The 26275-nt window shown below is 30.1% G+C and overlaps 1 protein-coding gene across 13 annotated transcripts in view; it reads left to right on the top strand.

The window, feature by feature from the left end:
* The window catches only part of Hacl (2-hydroxyacyl-CoA lyase), a 173320-nt gene that overhangs the window by 75208 nt on the left and 71837 nt on the right, over positions 1-26275 (top strand). For 5 of the 13 annotated variants that reach the window (XM_085818865.1, XM_085818863.1, XM_085818854.1 and 2 more), the window contains 3 exons: positions 3512-3622; positions 12378-12564; positions 23385-25479. In XM_085818865.1, coding sequence (XP_085674991.1) covers positions 3512-3622; positions 12378-12564; positions 23385-23417 — 331 coding nt within the window. In that variant the 3' untranslated portion in view covers positions 23418-25479. Of the gene's footprint in view, positions 1-3511; positions 3623-12377; positions 12601-23384; positions 25480-26275 lie in introns of those variants that run through there. The other 8 variants (XM_085818857.1, XM_085818860.1, XM_085818859.1 and 5 more) reach the window with 5 other exon arrangements.

The following is a 26275-nucleotide window of genomic DNA, read 5'->3' as shown; positions in this document are numbered from 1 at the left end:
TGAAACTCGCAGTGCAATAACACTGCTTTGCGGTTTTCAAGACAAATGAACGCAGCGCTTTTGTGCTGTGTAGCAGTCAAACAGTTAATTATGGTAGTAGAAAATTAAGAATCTTGTATTAAGAAAACTTCAGAAAACTAAGAATAGATAAAATATACATATATATTTCTTTCAGTATTTTGCTAAAATGCAAATATATATTGCATTGTCTAAATGTTCATATAACTATTTCCACTGTACAAAAGATTTTTACTGAAAGAAGAATTTAAAGTATACAAATTTATGCTACTGAATGTGAAAAGATCCATTTCAATTTTGGCTAATTATTTTTATTTTTTAGAAATGCATTGCAGAATGACTTAGTTAGAAATACAGTAGAACTCCAATAATCCGAATCAACTGGGACTGGACCCCCATTTGCATAATCAAAAATTTGTGTAATAGGATTTTTTCTGAAGAAAGGGTCTACGTACACTTTAATTAATTATTGTATGTATTGTGTGTTGAAAATGGGAGAAAAAAAACTATTTTTAAAGAAAAGAGGTATGAAATAATTAAAATGAGAAGGCAACACTTTTACGTACATGTTACATAGCTTATTGTACAGTACTTAAAAATGCTGAAAGTCATTCCTTGCTGAACATCTCAGTCAAAGTAGGCTGTTTGACTGTCTTCATCCATTTTCAAGCAGCCCAGTCGCACATCTGCTTGACAATGAGAAGTTGCATGTGGTCACACTCGGACTGATGCTTCCTCCACTTCAACACAGTTTCAAGACCAGAAAACGCATCACTAGCTGATGGTCCCGTGTCTGCTTCAACTTTGACCATTAAGGTCACCTTCTTCCTTGATACTTTCTTTTCTCTTACTTTCAATATGTTCATCGTCATTTAGAATTTGAAACCCAGGGTCTGATGAATTACACACCATCTATTCTTCTGTATCCTCAGCACTAAATTCTAAACATCCAGGAATTTTCAAAAGAATGTTTTTAATGTTTTCAATTCCTCAAGTGACACGTCATCGTCATCTTCTCCAGTCTGTTTCCTTTTCTGAGCTTCCTTTTTCCTTTTCTCTTATTCTTCTGTTCTTCATTTTATTCTGAAAAGTTCTGAAATTCTAAAAGCGATTCAGATATTTGGAGTTCCGATAATTAGAGTTTTATTGTATCTCTATCATTCTACCATGTAAATTTATTTTAAGATCTTATAATTTGATTGCTTTTTTTTTTTTTTTTTTTTTTTTTTTTTTTTTTAAATAATATAAGTTAGATATAGGTAGGTTGTTAGGTTAACTATAAATAGGTAGGTAATAGTAAAGTTGGTTTTACTCTTAATGTTTTCTAAGCCATTAATATGATACTCAGAAAATGAACTGGGTCTTTATGAAGATACTCCATTGTCTAATTTCATTAATTTAATGTGTAATATAATTTGATCATATATGAATAAAATGTTGTAGTACACAGCAAATTAAATTCTAATTTTTTTAAATACATGAGATTAACAACAGTAAGAATTTTATCTATTAAATAAATTTACATAATTTTTAAAAAATGCTATGTAAAATTTAAATAATTATAACAAAAACTAAATTATGATTTTCTTATGTAACAGAATAGTTTCATCATATTATTATTAAGTACATATTCTTAAAAAAAAATAGGTACTGTGTAATTATCCGCTCATGCACATTCAATATTGAGTAGAAATGGCATTTTTTTTTTTTTTTTTTTTTTTTTTTTTTTTTTGTGATATATGCAGTAAGTGAAAAAAGTATTAGGAATTGCCTATAATTGATCATATTAGCTAACAAAAGCTTGATAGTTTTAGGTGGACATAATAAGCACAGGAAGTAATAAACACACAAATCCTAATGAAACTTTCATTTTAATATGCCTTTTATAGAAAATATGCAACAAAAACATAAATTTTCACGTCAAAAAGTATTGGCAAGATCATACAGCAAGATGTGGGAACAAAATGTAATACTTTCTATTCATACTTTTTTTTCATTTATAACAGCTTGTAATCTATTTCTCATAGATAAAACCAAAGTCTTGGTTGTACTGTTAGGAATTTCGTGCCATTCTTGCAAGAGTATATGCTTAAATTCATCTTTGCATGAAATTTTATATTTGCTGACTTCTAGGGTCCAGTTTGTGCCTTGAATTTTCAATTTAATTTATGTGCAGAATTTGACTAACTGGAGTGCACTTATTTTAAGGTTTCCATAAACTTTTAGATGATGCCATGTTTTTACCTTGCAGAAAATATTCAAGGCCATCCACTTCTAATCTTATTTTCTGTCAATCCTGTCTCGTTGAACTTTTTTTATAACACTTCTGACCTTAAATAAACTTATGTTCAGTTATATTTCGAATTATAAGTTAAACCCTCATTTCTGAGCTGAATAATCATATTTTTAACATTAGCATTCAACTCCTTCAAATTTGAAGCCATATTATCACAGTATTAGCAAAATAACATTTTAAAAGTTTTGAAGTAGCACTGTGGTCCTTATACTAACTGGGTTTCTTATCAGTCTAAACACGTAACCTAAACATAACAAAATTTGTGTAGCAGTTAGAACTTTGCCGATACTGTTTTTACATGTAAATTTGTGTTTTTGTTGTATATTTTGTGTAAAAGGCATATTAAAATGAAAGCTTCATTAGATTTGTGTGTTTATTACCTCCTGTGTTCATCATGTCCAGCTAAAATTGTCAAGCATTTTGTTTGTTAGCTAATATGATCAGATATGGGCAACTGCAAATACTTTTTTAACCCACTGTATATGACATTTATGTTTCTGGTGACATATACGTGAGAGTAGTTGACCCAGTACGTGTGGATTTACATGAATATTTTTAAAATAAGTTTTTTAAGTGCTTTTCCTTTTCCTTTAGTCATCATGATAATGGGACTGTAGAATTCAGAAATACATTTTTCTCAACAATAGAATGTATGCAGATTAGCATTCTATGAAGTTATACATTCTAAATGATTAAGTGTTGAAGAAATGCAGCATCAAAAATTGCAAGCTAATTGCAAGCAGCATCAAAAATTGCAAGCTATTGTTCTACAATATTCGTTAGAAACTGATTTAAAGACAGCTGTATAAACATATTTTGCTGATTTATAAAGTCGCCTACAAGCTGATGACTTTTTATGAAGGTGCAGATAATCTGAAAGTGTTTCAGATTATTATTTTGACATTTATTGTTTACATAAAAGGGAGATGAGAAAAGTTCATTAATTCTGTTTATCAAAAAAATGTGATATTACTATCTTTTGTGCAAGGAGAAAAACCTGTCGGTTATTTAAAATTCTGTACGTTCCATATTATGTGCTTGATTATGAAAATTTACATTGCTAAATCTTGTAATTCTTATTTATAGTACCATCTTTCAATGTGAAACATTTTGTTTGACATTAAACAGTTCTGTTTTAAATTAAAATTTCATTATTAAAACTAAATATACAGTTATTTTGCTTTTACATCATTTTAGATATCATCTTCCTGTAATAATAATAATTTTCAACAATAATGGAATATATTCTGGACTTGATGAAGACAGTTTTAAAATGGTTGAAGAAGATAGTGTGCACTTAGCTCTCAGGTAAGTAGAGAAATTCTTCAATTGCATTTATTGTCATGGCTTAAAACATAAAGATTCTGACAGGGCTTTGCATATTTTGTATATTACATGAAAATTGAAGTTTTCTATTCTTTCAATCTTGCTTATCTATAAAGTGATTTCCTATGTAAGTGATTTTAAATATTGGTTGTAAAATATTTTGTAATATTTATTAAAATAGATAAAATGCATAGTTAATTTCTGTCATCATGTTGGAAATTTGCATTTCATATTCTTTCAGTGCTGAAAAATGACATTATGAAGCTTTGCTATTTAAATGCAAGCTAGTGTGAGCAAATTTCTGTATGTCTTTGGCACTTTGGTACCCTAAATTTCTATTAGGCTTTTCAGTGTTTTCATTTCTGGTATAGTGTGTTTAGTTCCAGTGAACCAGTGTTGATAGATGTGCCAAAATTGAAGACTTATCAGTGAAAGAATCATTTGACTAGGTGAATGAAGCCAACACCACCCTTTCTTTCTGAGTTTCTACCTAAGAACACAAATTCTGTCAGAGTTCAAGAATCTTTAACTGTTCCTATTTTGAAGCCACCAAGAAACTTATTTTATGATCACTGTGTGAAGACACTAAGACTTTTTATTGTATTATGGTTTCGTCTGCATTTATAGACAACTATTAATTGTTCTTCAACTATTTTAACAATTCAACTATTAATCGTAATGCATCTCTTCTTAACTTTTATTTTCTGTTGCACGGAAAATCAGTGGTAATCATGAATGACTTACTAATTTATTTGGTACTTTTCTGTTTTGCCAGCGCAAATCTCGCCAGTCGGACTTTATTGGTGACAACATACAGTATAGACATAAAAAATGTTAACAATGTTGGTTCTAAGAATTTTTTATTTTGAAGGCATAAACATTTTAATATCATTTAAAATTTTGTAAAAGCCAGTAAATAAAGACAAATTTGTGAAAAGACATTAAATTAAGAATTTACTATGCTTATCTGGTTCAACAACCAGATTCACTGATTCATATCCCAGGACTCCAAGTGATCTCATGTTATGTAAACTATGCTACAAAAAAATAATTCTCTCAGTAATTATCTACATTAATTTCAAGTTAAATCTTAATTTGGAATACAAGTTTAAATGAAAGAATTATTTCATTTCATACAAATAGCTTATTCAGAAATTATGTAAAACCGCAGTGCTTTACTTCACTAGTGTATTCTCATTAGAATTGATGAATTTAGCCCTTGACTTTGTCTTTTCTATATTTTCACCTTAGGGTGAATGGTGTGATTGCATTCTATTTGACTTAATTACCACGAATGGCCTTAGGGCATAAAACTGTATTTATCGGGTAAAAATTCTATGTAATAGTATGCCAGTATTGAAAGTTAGGTTAGGTTAGCTTAGGTTACTTAATTACGGCAAAGCCTCGAGGGCTATCTGCCTAAGAGGAGGGATGCCATCGTAGAGGACTTTCTAAGGGAAACTGGCTCGTATACACGTTACACATGGGGAAAACCACGAAAACACCCATGCAGCCAGCCCATTCGCGGGATTCGAACCTCGGACCGAACTACCAGTGTTCAGCGATTTTACCGCTCGGCCGCTGGTGGGCCCAGTATTGAAAGAAGCCATCAGTCTGATAAGAAATAGCTGCAAATTGTTTTTAAAATGAGGTCTAAAAGGTTACCAGCGAGGATATTCCGTTTGGCATCAGTTGTACCATTATTGGCAACTTTATCACCTGCGCCAGCAAAACGGAAAAGTAGCATTTATTTTTTTAAACTCTTGAAAACACATTTTCAACTCTTCTGTCATCTACTATAATAATAATTTGATTGGTACTATACAAAGTCCATAATCTGGATGTCCATTATCCAGAATGATCTATAATCTGGACCTCCAAGACACGAACTTTTTTTTTGTATGCTTTATGCATGCATGTTGGGAGGATGTGTCTCCAGATATGTTAAAAAATGCATGGCATAATTTATGGCCAGATACCATTTTTCATGGTGAGGACGATGAAGATGATAGCTGCGGATTTGAAGGTTTTCAGACATCGCAAACTAAAGGTGAAATTTTTCAGTTGTTGGAATTTGTAAAGAAATATGGAGAAGCAGTAATAAATGAAGATGATATAACAGAAGTTTTTCATTGTGACGACAGTGCCCCAATCATCAATCAATTAATGGACAGCGAAATATGTAGTATGGTTCTAAATCCAGAAAATGCTACTTCTGATAGTGAAGAAAGTGACAGAGAGGTTATTGAAAACGAAAAAATATTGATTGACAAGTTAGTCGGTATTCTCGACACAGCAATTACAGGACTTTAACAGTGGAACTTTGTAACTGAACAAGAAATTATGTCTGTTTATGGAATTAAAGAGAAAGTATTAGCACATAAAAACAAAGCAACGTAAACAACTTACATTGAAAGAAATGTTTAATAAAGTAAACAAATAAATATTAAGCTTTTTTTTTTTTTGTAAATTTTGATACCCTTTAGATCATAATTGCTCTTTCATATTTTTAATTGTATAATTTCTGCATGTTATCTTACCAGATTTAAATTGATGATCTATAATCCGGAAAAATCGATAATCCGGAATCGCCGAAGTCCCCATGAGTCAAGATTATGAACTTTGTACTGTATTTGTTACAGTCATTTAAATAAATGTATATTTGATTTATACTCACAATAAGTTTCTATTTGTCAGATGAATCTGTTATTTTATTCATAGTAAGATGCTTATTTTAAAAGTGATGATACTTCATGTTGAATAAGTATGTTTTCATCTAGGGCCATAGATTTAGATTTTGAAGTTTTTTTTTTCTTTTGTTGTGAATCATACTGTTTATACTGTTTATTGTGTTCATAGGTTCATACTTTCTGTTTAATTTCATAAGTAGACACAACTTCTAATTTCATTTCATAGCTCCACTGTTCACGTCCTGTAATTGCCAAAATATACTGATTGATTTACCTGTAACTTTAGGTGGCAGGCAAATTCATCAGTATATTTTGTTATTCGTTTTCATACAAATATAAAAACACCGTTTATACATTTTGTAGATAAAGTTATAAATGTATAATTTGAGGACTCATGATATAATGTAATTTATTATGTAAAATTATTAAATGCATTATTTATATAATAATTGTAATTAAAATTGAACATTTTTTAAACTTAGATTTATTATTCACTTCTTTTGGAGAAGGTAGAGGTGACAATGCTAATCACTTTTTTTTTAATTCATTATTGAATTTTTACACAATTTTGTGAGATAATCTGTTTTTTGTATCAAATCAGATATTGTGAATCAAACTTCCAGTCCTTCAAAATTAATTGTAGTGAAGTTTGACTGTATGTGCATTTCAGTATGTAGAGCACTCCAATATTCATTAGCTGGATGGTTGATGTATAGTTTGGAGGAAAGAGTATAACGTTGTTATCTATTACTAAAACTTTCAGTGAAGTAGGAACTGAACAGTTGTCTGTAATCAGGACAATTTTTGCATCATCCAGCACACCAACTTATTTTAAATGTTGCCTAACTTCACATGTAAAACGGTTTTCAAACCCATGATTCATTAATGTTTGTATCCTCCATGCAGTTTTATTTAAATGATAGATCGTGGGGAAAAGTTTTACCCTTTTAAAATTCTTGACATAATGAATTTTTTCCAGTTATAAAAGTTTACATTTTTGCATTTCTACACCATTTGTGCTCTCCAAAATTGTTAGTCTCACTTTGGAATCTTTGACTTTAACTGAGTTATCTTCGGCAGTTATCAGCAAAGTATTTCAGGGAACATGTTATTAGAAAACATCAATAATGTCAGCATCATACTTTGTTTTGGTAACAACTTTTCACTATTAATACCTTTAATGAATTCATTTGCAAATTGTTCAGGTGCTTCTGTATAGACCGAAGCTATTTTGTTGAAATCTCTGCCTTTTACCATAATGATTTTAAAATTTGGTTAACAAACTTGATGATATATGCACTCAAATTTTTCAAGTCCATTTCCTCATAAAATATTTTGGCTTGTGATATTGGGTCCATCAATAGCACCTCCTCACTATGATGTTTCATGCATTCAGACATCTCTTAGTCATAATTATTAATTTTAGTATAATGAATGATTTTTCTCTTGTTCATTATAAGTGGTGTATCACAAAAAGGAAAAAACTTCGAATTACCTGTATTCCTAATTCAAAAATCATCGAAAGATGTAAAAAACATCGAATTTTTTTCCCTATTTAAAAATATTTATTTTTGTTGCTACAATTTTTATATTATGTTAGGTTTTCTTTTAATTATTCTTATTGAGTTTAAATAATTTAAAATTCATAGTTTTCTAATTTCATTACACAGTTGGCTTTCCTAATTTAAAAAGGTGAATATATTTTTTTCATTTCAGAACTTTTATTTGTGTTATGTTACAAATTTTAAGAACTTACTCATATATTTTTATTTTTTATTTTTTTATATTTTTTATCAATGTTTTTTAATCCTTAATATTAATTCTCTTTTACTTGTTTTTGCACTCAATCCACTCAAATTGTAAATTATTAAATTTTGAAGCTTTGTTGCATGTTTATGGTTTTTGCTATTATTTTTTTAACCCAATCTGTATGTTTTCAAAATTTGAATATAGTTTTATTTTACAAATATTAAAATAAAAATCTTTGCATATGGTTTTGTTTTCAAATATTGGATTATTATTTTTGCTAGTTTTGTTTTTGGACTCTATCTACTCAAAATAATTTGTTTATTATTTCGCAATTTTTTTTATGCTATAATTTTTCAATTTTTTCCACTGCCTGTTCGGCCTGTACGGATTGGGCTGATTAAAGACACAGATTGCTTTTATTGTTTTCCTAAAATTATTTTTCAATTTTAAACTTTAATTTTTGCATTTGTTCATTCAGAAATAGGCTGTTTTCTTTCTTTCTTTCTTTCCTTGCACCAACCCTTTGATGATGGTGCAACAAATGATGTAAATATCATATTTCATTTTTGGCATATTTTGTCTCATATTTCGCGCAGTTTGCCATTGTGCTTCTGATTTTTTGGTTTTTGCTTGTTATTTATTCTTAATCGAATGTGTGATGAATTTTAAATGTAGTTTTTATCTTATTTTATGTTATTACTCCTCCACTTACTTGTTGCTTTTATCAGCACACAATTGGATCAGGTTTTCGAGGTTTTTTACTTTTCTTTCTTCGTATTGTTCATTCATGTATATATATATATATATGTTATTAGAAAAAAAATATGTGTCATCTGCAAGGAATATAAATTTAATTAATGCTATGAATTGTTGGAATAAATTAGAGTCAGTATTTTAAGTATAAGTTATTTAGATTTCTATTGTAGTAAAAATAGAAAGATTTTTTTAAATCAGAAAAATTCTAAATAGTAAAAGTAAAAAGTAAAATTTAAAGTACTGAAAAGGCAGCCATTGTCATTGACCATAGATTAATTGATTTGTCAAGGGAAACAAACCAATCCACTATCGATTAACAATAACCAGATTCAGTGAGGGTGTTTCATTTTTTTTTTTCAAGTAAAGATAAATTAGTTATTATGCTAGAGTTATATCATAAGTTACAAATAAAACTCAAAAATGGGAAATATAATTAGTCTGCTTAAGCCAAAATGCTTGCTATAAACAAAACCAAAAAGAAAATGACTAAGTTTTTTTTCTTAATTTAAGGTACTCTTTAAGAACTTAATTAAGCGGGATCTTCACTTTAGAAAAAAACATTCCCTGATACTCTCACAGTATTATAAGAACAATAAAAAACTAATTGAGATCTGTACAAATTAATATGAAATAATTAAAATATGTACAAAAGAAGATATTTGAAATCAATCGAAATGTACAAATTAATACATTTTTTTAGAATTAAATGCAAGATCAAAAGTTAGCCATTTAAATACTAATTAAAACATTCCTTTTTCCATAATCAAAAGTTAGGCTCTGAAATGCAAATTTATATGCAAAATCAAAAGTTAGCTATTTTATATTCTTTTAGATTTATATGCAAAATCAAAGGTAGTTATTTAAATACAAATTTAGGTACAAATCAATGCCAGAATGGAAATAAAAATTAACGTACTTGTTTGCAAAATTTGAAGTGAAATGGCTGTAACTGTAAATGTTCTTAGTGATGGAGTTTAAATAAGGTTGTAGTATTTAGTTGGAGAGAAAGTAGTGGTTGGTTTAGAGTTGTACTCTGTTTGAGTTACGGTTGCTATAAAGTTGGCAAGAGAAACTTATTTAGTTAAAATTGTCATCGGAATTAAAGTAGAATATGTGAATAATATGCAATGCTCTTGCTGGGACTCGAACGTCTCAAATATGCACAAAGTGTGCTACCGTTGTACCACGAAGGCATGCTGGAAGGAGAGAAAAAATACCTTTATATATTGACTTGAAGTTTGATGCATAAAGATAGTAACAATCACTGAGACTGGTTGAATATTTCTTTTATTGTTGACATATGCAGCCACAATTAATTTGACACCTGTTCTTGAAGATCTGCATCGCTATTAGAGGTTTTTTTTTTTTTTTTTTTTTTTTTTTTACTCTGAAGCAGCAGGCATTTGAAAGTTAGCAGTAACAAAATGAGAGATAGAAAATGTGACATTTGAAGATGAAAGCCTAGTTTAGAAGAATTGAGTTTACGTTATTTTCTGTTATTAAAGTTTCTGAAATATTATTGGCTACAAATATTGGCTGTAAACAATTGTTGGCAATAAATACAAGTGCCTGTGTCATTAATGTTATGCAAAAATCATATGACATGGATTAATTTTAAAATGGTGTAATTTAGAGAGATTATTATAAGCAGTCACTATATTAGACTGAAAGCAATGCCATCTTAACCCTTTGATGTGCGGTGGTCGCACCTTGAAACTACCAATTTTTGAATTTTTTCCCTCCTCTTCTTTCCGAAATTTTTGAGTGAAAATCAATTGATTACTGATCTTTTACCTCTACACATAACACAAAATGACTGCAGAATCATACATGTTTTAGGTCTTAGTACTTCAAATCGGATGCCTTTTAAAATTCGTTTTCAATAAAACAAAATAACTTCCTTTTATTAATATAAACAACTTTAAAAAGTTATTCATCACACATCATGATTTCTATCATAAACAATAAAAAATAGCAATAATTAAGCAGCATATATAAAGAAAACCCTCTATAAGTATGGCATTTGCTTTGTGGTTTCAGGGTGCGACCACTGCACCACTAAAGCATTGTGTCACAATGCTCACAATGCTCTAGAGGCTCGGTGGTCGCGCCTTGAAACCACTGCTCTTTACAATGGCGTTTGCTTGCTTCTCAGATAGGAATGTTTATTTTTACCTGGATATAGATAAGTGGTTTTGAAACCACAGAGTTATTTTATTACTAAACAATACATGCACCTGCCCAGTAAAAAGGTCTTTCTTTTCCAGAGATTTTTCTCTGACCTTAGCCCACTTGTCCCCAAGCTAGTATTGAGATTTTATAAATTATTCCTCATGGTTTAAATTTAATGTAAATATACTTTGCTATAATTTAAAATAGAAATTGCATAAAGTTTCATTTAAATTTAAAATATTTTCTGAATATTTTGGGATGAAATACATAAAATAAATATGAATGGAAAACAAATGATCCGTACCAAAGCCAAAAAGACCATGCCCCCCCCCCCGTTAACATAAAAAACCACAAATTTCATGGGCCAGCTGAAAAAAAACTAAATACTGCTGAACATAATACAGTGAAATTTAGATCCAAGCAGTGTACATTTTGTAGCAGAAGGAAGAAACCTTCATAGAAGATACATGTGCGAAAACCATGCAATGTGGGTCTATGCACGTACCAAAATGCCAAAACATGCTTTGAACAATATCACAAAAAAAAAAAAAAAAAAAAAAAAAACTTGTTCTTTGATATATGAAAAAAAAAAAGAGTCTTTTTTTTTATCCTTATTTTTTGAGTTTTTTATCCATTTAGCCAAACGTCCTTATTATGTAGGTAGTACTTATATTTTCACTGCTATAGAAAAATTACATAAATGTTTATTTTTTTTAATGTTTCCTGACAATTTACTTTGTAAAATAATGTAAAATATATATATATATATATATATATATATATATATATATTGAAATTCTTACATACATTTTTTTAATATTCGTAAATTTTGTAATTTATTGGAAATGTGCATGGAGAAAGGTAAATTGTTTTTCCGTACTACCTCAGTAAGTTTTAAAGTCCTAGACACGTGGTGGTTTCACAGTACGAGCACTACCCATAGAACAATGGGCAAGAGTAGATTTTTTTAAATTCATATATTATTTCTCTCTAGGATCATAATATTCAATTTCTAGAGTTTTTAGTTAAAAAAATTATAAAAATAATATTGCGTGCGTCAAAGGGTTAACTGCCCTAGGGCAGACCAAAGTGGTGGGTTCATATGACAACTACCAGCATAAATCAACTGACATGTAAAGATTAACATGGGGCCCATATACTCATGAGCTCCCTGAGCAAGGGCTCATGCATTAAGATAGCTCTGATGAAAATGAGAATTGAATAAATTGAAAGGGAGAATAAAGGGACATTTGTAAATTAAAATTATTATTGTTACCTATATTTTTATTTCACATGTATACAAATATGCACACATACATGCATGTGTATGGTTATGTAGGCATACAAAATTCCTTGTTTTTCCTTTTCAGCGTACCACCTACAACTCTTCTTCCTGCAGCAAAGTATGAAAAAATTTGTGACATGTTTGGTGGAAATGGATTTTCAGTAAATACTGTTGAGGAGCTGCAGAATGCTTTGAAAATCTCTCTAAATACTAAAGATAAGCCATCTGTAATAAATATTAGAATTTCTCCAACTGCCCAAAGGAAGGCTCAAGTATGTAAAAATCATATTTGATTTACATTTATTAAATATTCTTATTTTAAAATCAAATTAAAAAAAAAAAAACTGTTGTTTTAGGCTTTTCAAATATGAGGCCTTTAATAGGTGCAAGTTATCTTTGAATAAAAAAATATTTCTACAGAAATTAGGTCTCTGACATTTGCCATTTTTCCGTAGAAAAACAAATTGATGTAATTTGTTAAATGTAATAAAAACTTTAATTTGTATTTTCTCCTTGAGAGTATTATGCATCTTAAAATGATTTCTAATGGCAGGATTGATGAATTCTTATTGGTTAAATTCCTTTCAGATTCTGATTTTTATGTTTTTAATTAAATATGAAAGCTTTTTAAATTTTCCTTTTAAGATTTGATTAATCCATTAAAACCTCTTGCTCAAAACAATAAAGCAGATCACTGATACTTGATAAAGCTTATATTATTATAAAGATAAAAAAATGAGATATTGTTCTTTAGATGCCAGAAATCTTTTTGTCTTAATTTCATTATAAATTAATTAATTAAGAAAATTTTTTGAAGTATTTGGAAATAATTGAAATTAAAAACTCAGTGTGATAAATTTAAAAATTTCATGCAGTGAATCTTTTCCCAACTATCTTGTTCTGTGGACCTCTACCTCTAAAATTATCCAGTACTTCTGAGAACAGGAATGAACATTGTTAGTGATAAATGTTAGACCACTGTCTTGAGATGAGTGACATTTAACCCAACCCAGACTGCCAAATATCAATATAGTGACTACCAAAACATCTGATTTTGAACAAAAGTATTGTTGTCTGCATTCGAATTTTTAATAGATTGCACACAGAACAGATGATAGCTTGATAAAATTTATTGTACCAAACGAAACACTTCACTATTCTGGAACTTTCCACAAAAATATTCATACAGCACTCCTCAGTACTGTAGAGCACAATCAGCAGTAACATTTCAAACTACTAAAATGATTGCAGTTATTCAATTGCAATACCTATTACGGTGACACAGGGACAGGCCCCAAATGGTCGCCAAGTGTGGCGAATTTTGGCGATTTCTTGCAAATTTGGCGACAAAAATGAGTTGCTAAAACCATTGCTATCTTGGCGAATTTTCGCCAAATTAGCGAGACAGACATTTACCCAATGTTAAACAGACTTGGCCCTGTATTCTAAATTTTCCGGCAAGCTCCGTCTCTTTAGATTTTCATGTTACATTATACGGTAAAATACATTTTCACATATAACTGCACTAAAATTATCTATCTATATACCAAATTCGTAACAATTAATTTAAATATCTTTTTTTGGTCTATGAATCCAGGAAGTAAAATTTCTGTTCTTACTGGTGCCATGATATCGTCTTGATTTATGATTTGTGGACAGATTTAACTCCTTTTTCTGTAATTCTGAGTAAGGTTATGTCCTCAGAGGCAGAAAGTCCAAGGAAAAATTATGTTTCCATAGAAAGTCTAATCCAAGTACGCAGGACTCTACAATATCTGCTGCATATGCTGTGTGATCGTAGGCAGCACTCCCAATAACTTCCATCAATGTCGAATTTTTCCCTGGACTCAGTCTGGACACAGAAAGGCGTCCAGATGAGTTTACCTTCCATCTGTTGTGCTAAATCTTTCTGATGGTAACATTGACTCTCATATTGATGGTCTTATTGCAAGAAACTCCTTTGATATGCCTCATGATGAAAAGTCCATTACTGCCACTACTCATTGTAGAAATCTTAAGTACTGTAAAAAAAAAATGGGGTATCTCAATATCTGGCAACATCCACTTTGTGAAATGACCACTAATTTGTTTACTGTATCTTTGCTGGAGAATAGTCTCATTTTCTGTGGCTTGGGGTGTTCTACAGAATATATGCATTAAAGCTTGCTGCATTTGCTAATGTAAAAAAAAAATATATATATATATATATATTCATAAAAACAGTGTGCAATTTTAGTGTAATGTACGAAGCTGTTCTGTAAATTAAATGAAAACTGGATTTATAGCATTTCTGCTTCTAATTGACATTATCAAGAAATCATAATAGATATTTCTTTTTTTAATGGAAGTTTATATAGTTATAAATTATGTCCGTTATTTTTGCCTCCAGTGTTTAAAAAATATTTTCTAAAGGATTTATTTGCTTTTCCAGCATGGTTTTATTTAGTTTTCTATGCAAAAATTCTAACTTGTTAGTTCTTGGCAAAAAGTAAGTAATGTAGCAATAAAAACCACACGTATTTTGCTCCTAGAGCTAGATTCCTTAATTACTGCATGATGTGGCATGTAGTATGCCTGACTTGGGGACTCTTCCAAGATCCAAGTATTCTTTCATGAATTGTTTATACGTCATATATGTATTTCTATCTAAAGATTTAAATCTTTGTAAAACAAGATCTTTAGAATTACCCAACCTTAAAGGGTTATCTTTAAATGGAAGTTTCACTACATAGCGACCATTTTGATCGCGGAAGTGTGTTGTTTTAAAGAATTCTTCACATTTTTTATCTTCACTAGAGATACGTTTGACTTCAGGAATGGAGTCTAAAGACTAAAATCTTTCAACTAATTTGTTTGTATTCAACTGAAGATTATTTACTGTATAAAAATGTTAGTTAAATTTGAATCATCAGTAATAGTGTTCCCGCATATGATCCAACCCAACTGAGAACAAATTGCAAAGGGTGATGATTGTCCTTTCTTTATGATGTCTCCCTTAAGCATAGCAAAAAATACATTTATATTATAATGTCAATTAGAAGCAGAAATGCTATAAATCTAGTTTTCACTAGAAATACGTTTGACTTTAAGCATAGCAAAAAATATATTTATATTATAATGTCAATTAGAAGCAGAAATGCTATAAATCCAGTTTTCACTAGAGATACGTTTGACTTCAGGAATGGAGTCTAAAGACCAAAATCTTTCAACTAATTTGTTTGTATTCAACTGAAGATTATTTACTGTATATAAATGTTAGTTAAATTTGAATCATCAGTAATAGTGTTCCCGCATATGATCCAACCCAACTGAGAACAAATTGCAAAGGATGAAGATTGTCCTTTCTTTATGATGTCTCCCTTAAGCATAGCAAAAAATACATTTACACCTAACAAAATATCAATAGGTTTTCTTTCATAGAACATATGATCAGCTAAGACTAGATCATCAAAATGATTCACAATTTTAGAAGGAAGTGGCATGTTAGGCACATCTGAAGTTATCTTTGGAATTACGAATGCGTATGTTCAAAGCTTGGAGTTTGATTCAAAGTGCGGGGTAAAGATCAATTCTACTTCTGAACTTGTTATAGTGTTGAATGAACCAAAGCATGACTCTTTGATCTTTTTGTTAAGTCTACCTAACTTTACTTTAGTTTAGGTTCATTCCAAATATTTTTTTTTTTTTTTTTCCTTTGAGAACATACAGACTTCCCGTGCACCACATATGTACAACACGGGGCTTACAGAAGTAAGTTAACTAGAACATTAAAGGTTACATGTATAAATAAACATTAAAAATTACATGCATAAATAAAGTGAACAAAAGCAAGAGAACAGCAGTGTGGACTTCACGAAAACAGATAAGTTCACTGGCCAAGTCACTCCGAACATTTTCAAATCGTTCTGTAAGCATAATCTAGGGCCATCAAAAGTAGGGCACGAGAAAATCAAATGTTCCACATCCTGAGGAACTCTTTTTGAACATTCACATAAATTGTTTGATCGTAGATTAAAACGAAACAGATAACTTGCAAATTTACCATGACCAGAAAAAAACTGAGACACTTTAAAATTTAACGAGAGGAAAGACTCGGACTTCAGTCTATGGTAAATAGAAGGAAGGAACTTTTTGGTGACTTCAGCATTACAAGATGAAATGTATTCCTCATTCCACATAGCTAAAAGCTTTTTATAATGAAAGGACTTCCAATAACTCTTTGGAATGCTAATGTTGAAATCAATGGGTAAATTTAAGGCATCTTTAGCTAAAAAATCAGCTCTTTCATTTCCGTAGAAACCATGATGAGCGCGCACATAAGCAAAGCAGATATCAATACCTCTAATTCTAAGTGAACTAACACTTACTAGGGTTTCAATAACTAATTTATTGTAGCTGGTAATACTGTTCAAAAGTTGAAGAGAAGAAAGAGAATCAGAACAAATAAGGTACTTTGAGGATGTTGTCCCATGATCCTGGATCCATTTGATGGCAAGATAAATGCACAGAAGTTCTGCTTGAAAAACTGTACATTCATTCCGTGTACGGTGTTTAAGAAAACAAATCTCGGAATGGTCTTCAAAAAGAACAAATGCAAGGTCAACCTTGTTGTTCATCTTGCTGCCATCTGTAAAGAAAACCATATGAAAACTTATTTCAGCAGTCTCTTTATAATCGCAGAAATTTATGGGTTCTAAAGCAGCGGGATGAGGAAGATCAGTGAAGGGGACAATTCCATTAATACAGTCTTCCGAAGCATGAGTTGCCAATGACTCAAAAAATATTATTCTTATATGCAATTTCAAAATTGACAGCCATATGAAATGAAAGGTACAATACACTGCTTATACAAGAGTTTCTTAACATCGTAGCTAACTCGAAAAGTATTTTTGGCAATTCGGTGAAAGCCATTAATAATTTTTTCACATTTAGCAGAAAGGAATTCAATGTGCTTTTTCCATGTTAATTTTGGTCAAGAATGACACCAAGATATTTAACATTTTCTACAAATTCCAACGGAGAATTATTGAGCATCAAAGAAGCAATATTTTGTTCATCAAACGTACTGGGAACAAGCGAAGCTTTACTTTTTGAAAGATTGAAAGTGAGTTTATGAGAAATCGCCCAACTGGAGACAAAATCTAGAACTTCTTGTGCTCTCAAAAGAATGTTATTCAAAATCCTTCCTTGGAAAATTAATAGTAAGTCGTCTGCAAACGCAATTTTTAAACTACCGTCGAGATGACTTAAAAGGTCATTTATGATTATGTTCCAAAGAGTAGGTCCGGATTCAGAGCCTTGAGGACAGCCTTTTTCTAGAGAATAAACCTTAGCTTCGTTCCCAAGCTGAAGCTCAGCAGTCTTCTCGTTCAAGAAGCTTTTAAGAAGGTCATAGATATTATGTGGTATACCAGTATCTTTTAAAATTTTTAAGATAGATGGCCACCAAGCATTATCAAAAGCTCCTTTGAAATCCAGGAAAATAAGAAGTGTAGTATACTTCATTTTCTTTGCATACTGCAAGATATTACAAAGGCGAATAATGGCGTCTTCAGCGGACTTCCGAGGAGTAAATCCAAACTGAGAATCATTATAAAAGCATTTTTGTCTCAAATACCAATTTATTCTGTTAATGAAGAGAGTTTCAAGACATTTTCCCAAAGTAGGCAAAAGACTAATGCATCTAATATTATCAAGATAAGGGGTTCTTGTATCTAACGTTTTAGAATTAAAACAACCCGAGCTCTCTTCCATTGTGCTAATTGTAAAAACTGCTAATTGTAAACAAAGGTTGAAAAGTCTGTGTAGAAATGTGCTATCCACCACATGAAAGTGCTGTACCATGTCATTAGAAAGAGAGTCAAGCCCAGGTGATTTGTTCTTCTTGAGATTTTTAATAACACTGTTAACTTCTGAAGTAGAGAACGGACAGTCCATAAAAGAAATATATGGTCCATCAGACTCAGTGCGCATAGTTCTATGAGAATTTCTATCATCACGCGCATTATCTCTTGGGAAACTCTTTGTCATTATAGCAACAATTGTATCACTCAAACTCGAAGTAACACTGCCACCCGGGAGTTTAATTCCTGAAATCTCAATCCTTTTCGCAAAATTGGTCTTAACCCCATACTTATATATAGATTTCCAGATATTGTGAACAGTAATAGCTGAGAGAAAATTTCTCCACGACTCAAGCTTAGCATTAGCTAATTTAGCCTTGTACTTATGCCGCAATTTGAAATATTTAATTTTATAAATATTTTTAAGAAGACAGTTTCTTTCTCTCTGGAATCTACGCCTAGCAATGCTTTCTATAACAATCAATTTCCTTAGACCACCAAGGGACCCCATTCTTCTTACTTTTCTTCATCGGAATTGAAAGTAAAGCACAATTAAAAACAACGGTAGAAAGTCTGTTTACAACATTTTCTAATGCAATACAATCAGAGCAACTGTTAAGAAGGATATTCAAGTTACACAATTCTCTCTTACAAAGTTCAGTAAATAAAAACCAGTTCGCTCTTTTTAAATTAAAAGTACACAAATTAGAAGATATAATCGGACGGCATAAAACAAGTTCAAAGATAATCATTTTATGGTCAGAAAGAGAATCTTCCTCAGAGATATCCCAACCTTGAACGTATGGCAGCAGTCCTAAGCTACAAAGCGTAAGGTCAATGTAACTTGAGCCTTGCGTGGAACAGAAAGTAGGTCCGCGATTTTCATTAAGTAGAAACAAATGATTCGCACTAATAAAATCACTAAGTTTCGTTCCTCTAGCATCAGTAATAGGACTATGCCAAATCGCTGATTTGCTATTCGAATCCATACCACATAAAAAATTGTATTTTTTCTTCATCGTTAAAATTTGTGAAATTTTTAATAGTTCTATGTCAATATTAGTTTGGGGCTCGAAATAAGCGGAACAAATAGTCAAGTCAGATCCATTGATTTTTATATCTAAAACAACAGTATTATAAACTGTATGATTTAAGTCTAAAAAAGGAGAAAGATTCTGGTTGCGAACAATAACAGCAGACTTGACAACTTCTGCTTTGGAATCATAGTAAACATTATGTTTTATTGGAAAGCCAGGAAAAACACCTTTATAAAAGTGCGGCTCCTGAATCAGTGCGACATCAGTGTCATTTGCCTCCATATATAAAATAAGTTGCTGAGTAGCAAGTTTTGATTTGTGCAAATTTATTTGTACAAAAGAAACAGACAAATTGTCGGACTTGCCCATAATAAATTTTTGAAGCTGCAAGATTCATCATAAATGTATGGCTGGGGCAAGTTCCAGAAAATGGCTTATGATTTACATCAACTTTCTTAGTTGCATTTTTCGTCTTTTTATTAAATCTTATGCAATTAATACACACTTGCACTTCTTTTTTATCACATTCTGAACTCTTATGCTCACCAGAGCAGCAATAACAAGCCAAGGGATTTCTGCAATCAAGACTTCTGTGGTAGCCTAAACATTTAAAACATCTATTTAAAACAACAAAATCTTCAGCTTTACACATATTCCACATCACTTTAATATGCCCAAAATTTAAAATACGCTTGCGCACAGAAGGATGCACCTCAATAACCACGCTTCTCTCACGTTGAAACTTTTTTAAAGTAAAGCGAACTTTGACGTCTTTCCAAGTCTCTTCACTCACGGTAATTTCAGGATTTTGTTCTTCAATAATTTTTAACAGTTCATCATTACTAATGCTGTTTGGCACATTTTTAAGTAAAACTGTAGGATATTTTCGTCTTGGAATAGAGGGATTCAAAATAGATGAGTCTTCCTGCAAAGCAGTAAACAGTTTTTCTTTATCATATCCCGAAGCACATTTCACCATTACTTTATTGTTATGAACTGTTCGAATATTGCTAATTCCAATTTTATGTTTCCGAGGGTTGATTTCAGCTTTAAGGAGCTTTTTAACTTCATCAGATGTACAGTTTTGGGCAATCACAAAAACACTTAATTATTGGGATTTAATTTTTCTTCCACTCACATATGGAGTTTTCACCATTGTGAAACAGCCTTGCCACAGAGCGATTTCCATTTTCTTTCGTGAATTGAATGACTTTACATATGAAACCAGCACTGTGCTTGTTTCATTTGGCTGGAGCTATATGTAGTACTAAAAGGAACACTAGATCAACTATATTTCAATTAATGTGATTGATTAAAGGCTTTGATGTTGACTTCAGAATCACAGCTTCAAATGACTACAGAAAGAGAAAACATCTGACTACTAATTCTGAGAATTAATGCAGGTCAGAAGAGCATTTGTACCCCAAATTATATCCCCTTTTTGTCAAAATCCCAGAATTATGTGTGTGTGCACACCTGCATTGTTTGAATACAACCCATCCACTTTACAGAATTACTTACTTCCTAAGAGGGCTGTGGAGTCGGAATCAGAGTCAGGTAGATTTTGGGGTTAAGGGAGTCGGAGCTGGAGTCGCTAAAAACAGGTCAACTCCGACTCCAGTTTTCGTTGGACAGTTTGAAATGAAATTTAAATTAATTGAAAAAAATTAATGACAAGCTGAGTTATTATTTTTATTTATGAACTGTATACATTAATAAATAGTTATTTTCTATTTCATTGACCTATTAATAAATAAATATAAGGGAGGAGGATGGATGTGATATTTGCCATGAGTGATTAAACTGATTCATTTAGTTACAAATCTCCCTGATAAATTTAGGTAAGCAGCAATAGCAGCAAGAACTCCTAAAATTGATGCCTTTCTTATTAATCGAGCATGAAAAGGAGCAATTATTGATCAAGCAACGCTATAAGGAAGTGCATATTTCATGATAAAGAGGTTATTAGAATTAAGAACCTTTTTAGGAGATGTAGATAACCCTAATGTTTCACTAACAGAAAGACTGTGGAATGATCTTGCAGAATTGGAAACTCTTTTTTCTATACCGTATATAGCCACAAAAAAGCTGCAGTCTGAAGAATTGACAGGAGGCCAGAATGGAATGTTTGTTCTTTCTGAAATGGAGGGTTTATTGCAGAAGGAATAATTTCTTCAATGAAGGAAAGAGAAACTAGTTTGCTAGACAATGAGATCTTGCTGGGTTCAATATATGGACATCCAAAACACCGAATTTTCTTGGACGACGAACAAATTAAAAAGAAAAAAAAAAAAAAAAAAAAGGAACAAATTAAAAAGTCATCTATGAATTTTCATTAAGAATGAAATTATTCTCAGAACAATTGGAGAATTCGAATCAGGACAGTCAAACTGCAGACATTGCAATTGAGTCTCTATCACCCTTTTCCATTGAGGAATTAGATATTGAGAAATATTTTTGGATAATATTGAAAAGGCTAAGGCAAAGCGAATGAAAATAAAAAACAAGAGCCTTCAGAAATAAAAATGAAAAAATACAAACAAGATTTCTACACAGCCTTTGAAGAAATAGTAAATATGATTGCACTTGCAAGACACCTCTTTTAGAACTTTTAAAAATCTATCCTGAAATGTTAAAAGAAGTAGCCCTAACAGTAAAAGCTATTCCTCAAGTTAGTGTGGAAAATTCTCAGCTCTGAAGTTTATCAAATCGGATCTATGGCCATCCAATAAAGAAAATCGTGACGAAGCTATACTGTTTCTTAGAAATAACTAATGCTAGTTTTCCATTTCATGATAAATGTTAATTAATATAAATAATTTGCTATGCCATCAATTTTTTCTCTGTAGCATCTATCACTACTTTTATATTTAAAAAAAAAAGCTGTAACCCATGTGTATACGTTTACACACATATATCTATATGAGGGAGTCGGAGTTATTAAAATTTTAAGAGTCAGAGTCGATCATTTTTCCTACTGACTGCACAGCCCTGCTTCCTAAAGCATTTTCCCCAGACACCTATTGTTCCCTTTATCACTTGTCATTTCAGTATACCGTTGTTCCAAAGCTTGAGAGAAAGCTTCGAATGGATGACTTTAAAAGATATGATCTTCATTTGGAAATCTTGCTTAGAAGTGCTTTAGGATATGCTTGTTTATATTTTACCTTACAAATTTTGTGTTTTTGAGGTACTTATATTTAAGAGCATGATCTTTTGTCTTAGTTTATCTTTTAAAAATGAAAATGTGAACTGATAGAGCTTATTGTTTAACTCTAGCAATTTTCTGGACTGTGATGTTAACTGATGTAATTCATTTAAGTAAATCAGTTATGTGGAAAACATCTTAACTTAGAGAAGTTATTAGGACGACAATATTAACAATATTTAGAATAGAATATAAATGCACTTTTGTAAACCTATGTTAAAAGTGGCACATTCAGTTCCAATATTATCACAGCTTTCCACTGTAAAGAAATCATATATTTTTTATTGAAAAGATCAAATTTTAGTTGGAAGAGAAGCAAGAGAGTCTAAAATTTAAAACTGGACAGAAATGCAATTTTAGATTAGTTAGATTTTGAATGAAACCCTTAGCAAATTTGAAACAGATCAGGCATACATAGTCCTACTTTTTTAGGAGGGTAAAAAAAATGTGTAATAAAATAAAACTATATTTTTACTCCTGAAGAAGAAGGATTTGTGTCTTATCACCCTCAAAACTAGTGGAGTTTCATTCAAGATCTACATCAACTTTATGTTGCTTTTTTAATCTAATTTTAAGCAGGATTTGTATTTTGAGATTATCTCCTTCTAAATAATAAATACAAGTAGAATGATAGTAAGGAAAGTGGTCAGAGAATTAATCACAGTATATAAATAATACTGACAAAAAAAAAAAAAAAAAAAAAAAGCGTAACTTTACCATATGTATAAACTAACTTGCTAACTTAGCTATTTTATATCTTAATTGATGCTTCTAATTTCACTGCAATTTGTTTATTATGTAAAATATAGTACTTTTTTAATTTAAAGAATTAAAATAGCAAAGTCATATTATATACTAGAATACTTTTTAATATTGATTAGCCATTACTACTTTTCAGATTAAAATTTTCTTATTGCATTTATGTAATTTTTTGGCCTCTTAATTTAATTAAGTTAAAAATTCCTTCAAACAAAGTGAAAAATATGCTTTTATTTTTCTTTTAGGATTTCCCATGGCTGACAAAATCAAAATTATAAGTCTCAAATATCTTATTAAGTCTCATAATATCTTTTATTGTAAAATAATTCACAGTCTAAGAGATAATTTTTTATGTATGTATATTTTTATATGAAGGATTTTTTTGTCAAATGTATATCTGTTAACTCTTTAATATTTTTAATGTTTGTGTATATATATAAGTTTATTAGTGCAAATATGAGATTTTTATGTGTACTTAAAAAACATATATTTTTAAGCTTAAATAACAAGTTTTAAATTAATGCTGATAAGAGCATTTTATTTGTGTATACTCTTAAAGTTAGAAATCTTTCATATATACTTTTGTATGTAATTTACATGACTTCAGGGAAAGCTTCTGAGAAATATAATGCAAATTTTTTTTTTTAAATACTTTCAGCAATATGCATAGGGGCAGTTCTGAGAAAAAAGTAAGACTTATATATGATTCCCATAGTATTCAATATGAATTAGTTGGTTAAAAAAGTGTTACTACCTTTATTTTTCCATTATCAAAATTCTTTGAAGTACTCTTAGTAAAAGTTTTAACCAAATGAGAAAATTGGCCAACTGCAAATTTATTGATAAATGTTGATATAATGAAAAAGAGGAATTTCATGAAATGTCTTTAATTTAAACTAGAAATAAACATGAAAATAATGTCATAATCCTTCTGAAATATTTCTGAGAATTTTACACATAAATGTTTGAAATACTTCTATTATAACTAATTACAGCAAGATGAGTATTTAATTCCCTGAAAATTTTACTTTCTATGCAACATATAAAAAAATTCTTTCTTCTAAACCCTCCCCTTCTTCAGTACCGGTAGTATTTTCATAAAGTTCTAGATCAGTGGTATCATCCTTTTTAGTCCCCATGCACCCCTTTTACCATTGCTAGATTATTTCACCACTTCTTTTCCAAGCTAAAAAATATACATGTATTAATTCATTTACATTTAGATTATTTCATAACATGTTTTATAAATTAAACAGCAAAAAGCATAGAAAATGTTCACAAATACCAAAACTTGAATAAAAGTTGTATTTTATAGTAAAAACTGAATTCTAAGCAGACAAATAAAAGGTTTACAATATTCCTCCTTGAAGCTATGAAATTCCTTCGTGGTTAAGAACTCTTGTTCTAGATCATCTTTAAGAGTGTAGTTTTAGCATATGTCTAAAATTAGTGATAAAGGAAGATATAACACGTTTTTTAAGAAATAATTTTCTGATATCTTTTGTTTATAAAGGAGATTGAATACTAGTTTTTCTGTCTAAAATTGTTAATCTGTTTTATTCAATGTATCCAAATAAAGAAAATCTCAGAGTTTACAAGTGTATAATGGCAACATTAGTACTATAAAATATAAAATTTTACTTAATTTAGAGTTGGTTATGTTATGTTTAATTGCTATAAAATCTATTATGCATCAAATAGTTTCTTTTAAAATTAGTAACCACCACAATATTTATAGATTGCATTTAGTAATTTTAAAATGATCTAACCATTGTAATTTTTTTTATTTAAAAGCTTCTTCATTTCTCTTTCCTAACAACTTTTGGTTACAAAAAATAATTTTGCTGGTAAATCTAAAAATATGTTTTACCTGCTTTATGTTGTGAATTAATTTTGCATTACAACTGGCTTTTAGCATTTTCTTATTTAATCTCTATTTGTTATGCATGGTGCTGACATTTATTCTAGTTAATTATAGTAATAACTTATAACCTGTTGCTAATACAAATACATATAATGCCATTACTTTTTTATTTATATATTATTATATTGCATCTTTTAAATAAATATTTTTATAACCACTTTAAAGTGGGAGATTTTCATCACAGTCATTAAATATAATATTTGTTCATTTCTATTTCACTGATCAAAAAGCACTTGAAAATAAAAATTCCTTGAATGTGAAGGAATACCTACATTTTAGGAAAAATACATTATAAAAATAAAAATAAAAATGTAAGTCAATATTTATTTTGTCATGTATTGAGTCTGAGGGGGAAAAAATGTAGTTTTTTCCTTCCCTGCAGAATTTCCTTAAAATAAAAGTACCATTAAACTGTCTCTCAAGGATATTGTTAGTGATATATGGCATGGGAATCTAAAGAATTTAGAATAAAGGCATGGGAATTTCTTTATTAATAAAAAAAAAATCCTTTCTGTAATGCCTGCCCATATGATAAGAAGCATTTTTGATATTTTCCATGCTTATGTCTAGTAAAATGTAAAGAAAATAAAGAGAAGGTAAACAAACATGTTAAGAAAAAGATTCTAGTATCAGAAGTAAAACATTCAAATATTATGTTTTTATTGTTCTTCCAGACGTTCCCCAAAAAGTAAGAAATTCATCGCAAAACTTTCTGTAAAATTACATCCATTACGTGTTAATACTATGGAGACATTTTTCATTTTGTCCCATATTTCTGAAATCTTCTAGAACCGTGGGTCTTCTAGAATCTAGAATCTTGCCTTCAAATTCTTCTAAACTTTGTCTAAAATCCTAAAGACAAATTATCTCTACCAATTCTGTAATAGCAAAAAGCCAGAAATATTTTTTTTGGGGGGGGGGAAGGTGGAAAAAAGTGTAAAATTAATTTTATAAAGAAAACTGATGCATATTCTGAGACAATTACATGAGAAAAACTCTTACCATGAAAAAAATAAAAAGAAGACATTTTTAGTTAATTACGTAGCTAATTTTGTTTTTGTTAAGAACTGTTTCGTAAATTGCACTTTATAGCATTATACCTTGTTTATTTTTCAGATTCAAAATATTGTATAATAAGTTGCCAAAATGAAACTTTATAATATGACAGCGAAAAATAAAAATGTTTTATTTTAATGTTATTTTTTTAAATAT

Source organism: Stegodyphus dumicola, chromosome 6, assembly GCF_044657685.1.
Source record: "Stegodyphus dumicola isolate Sdum_Otavi_A_Nest chromosome 6, ASM4465768v1".
Taxonomy (NCBI): Eukaryota; Metazoa; Arthropoda; class Arachnida; order Araneae; family Eresidae; genus Stegodyphus; species Stegodyphus dumicola.
The sequence above is the reverse complement of the archived record's forward strand: the minus strand, read 5'-3'. Positions and strand labels throughout refer to the sequence as shown.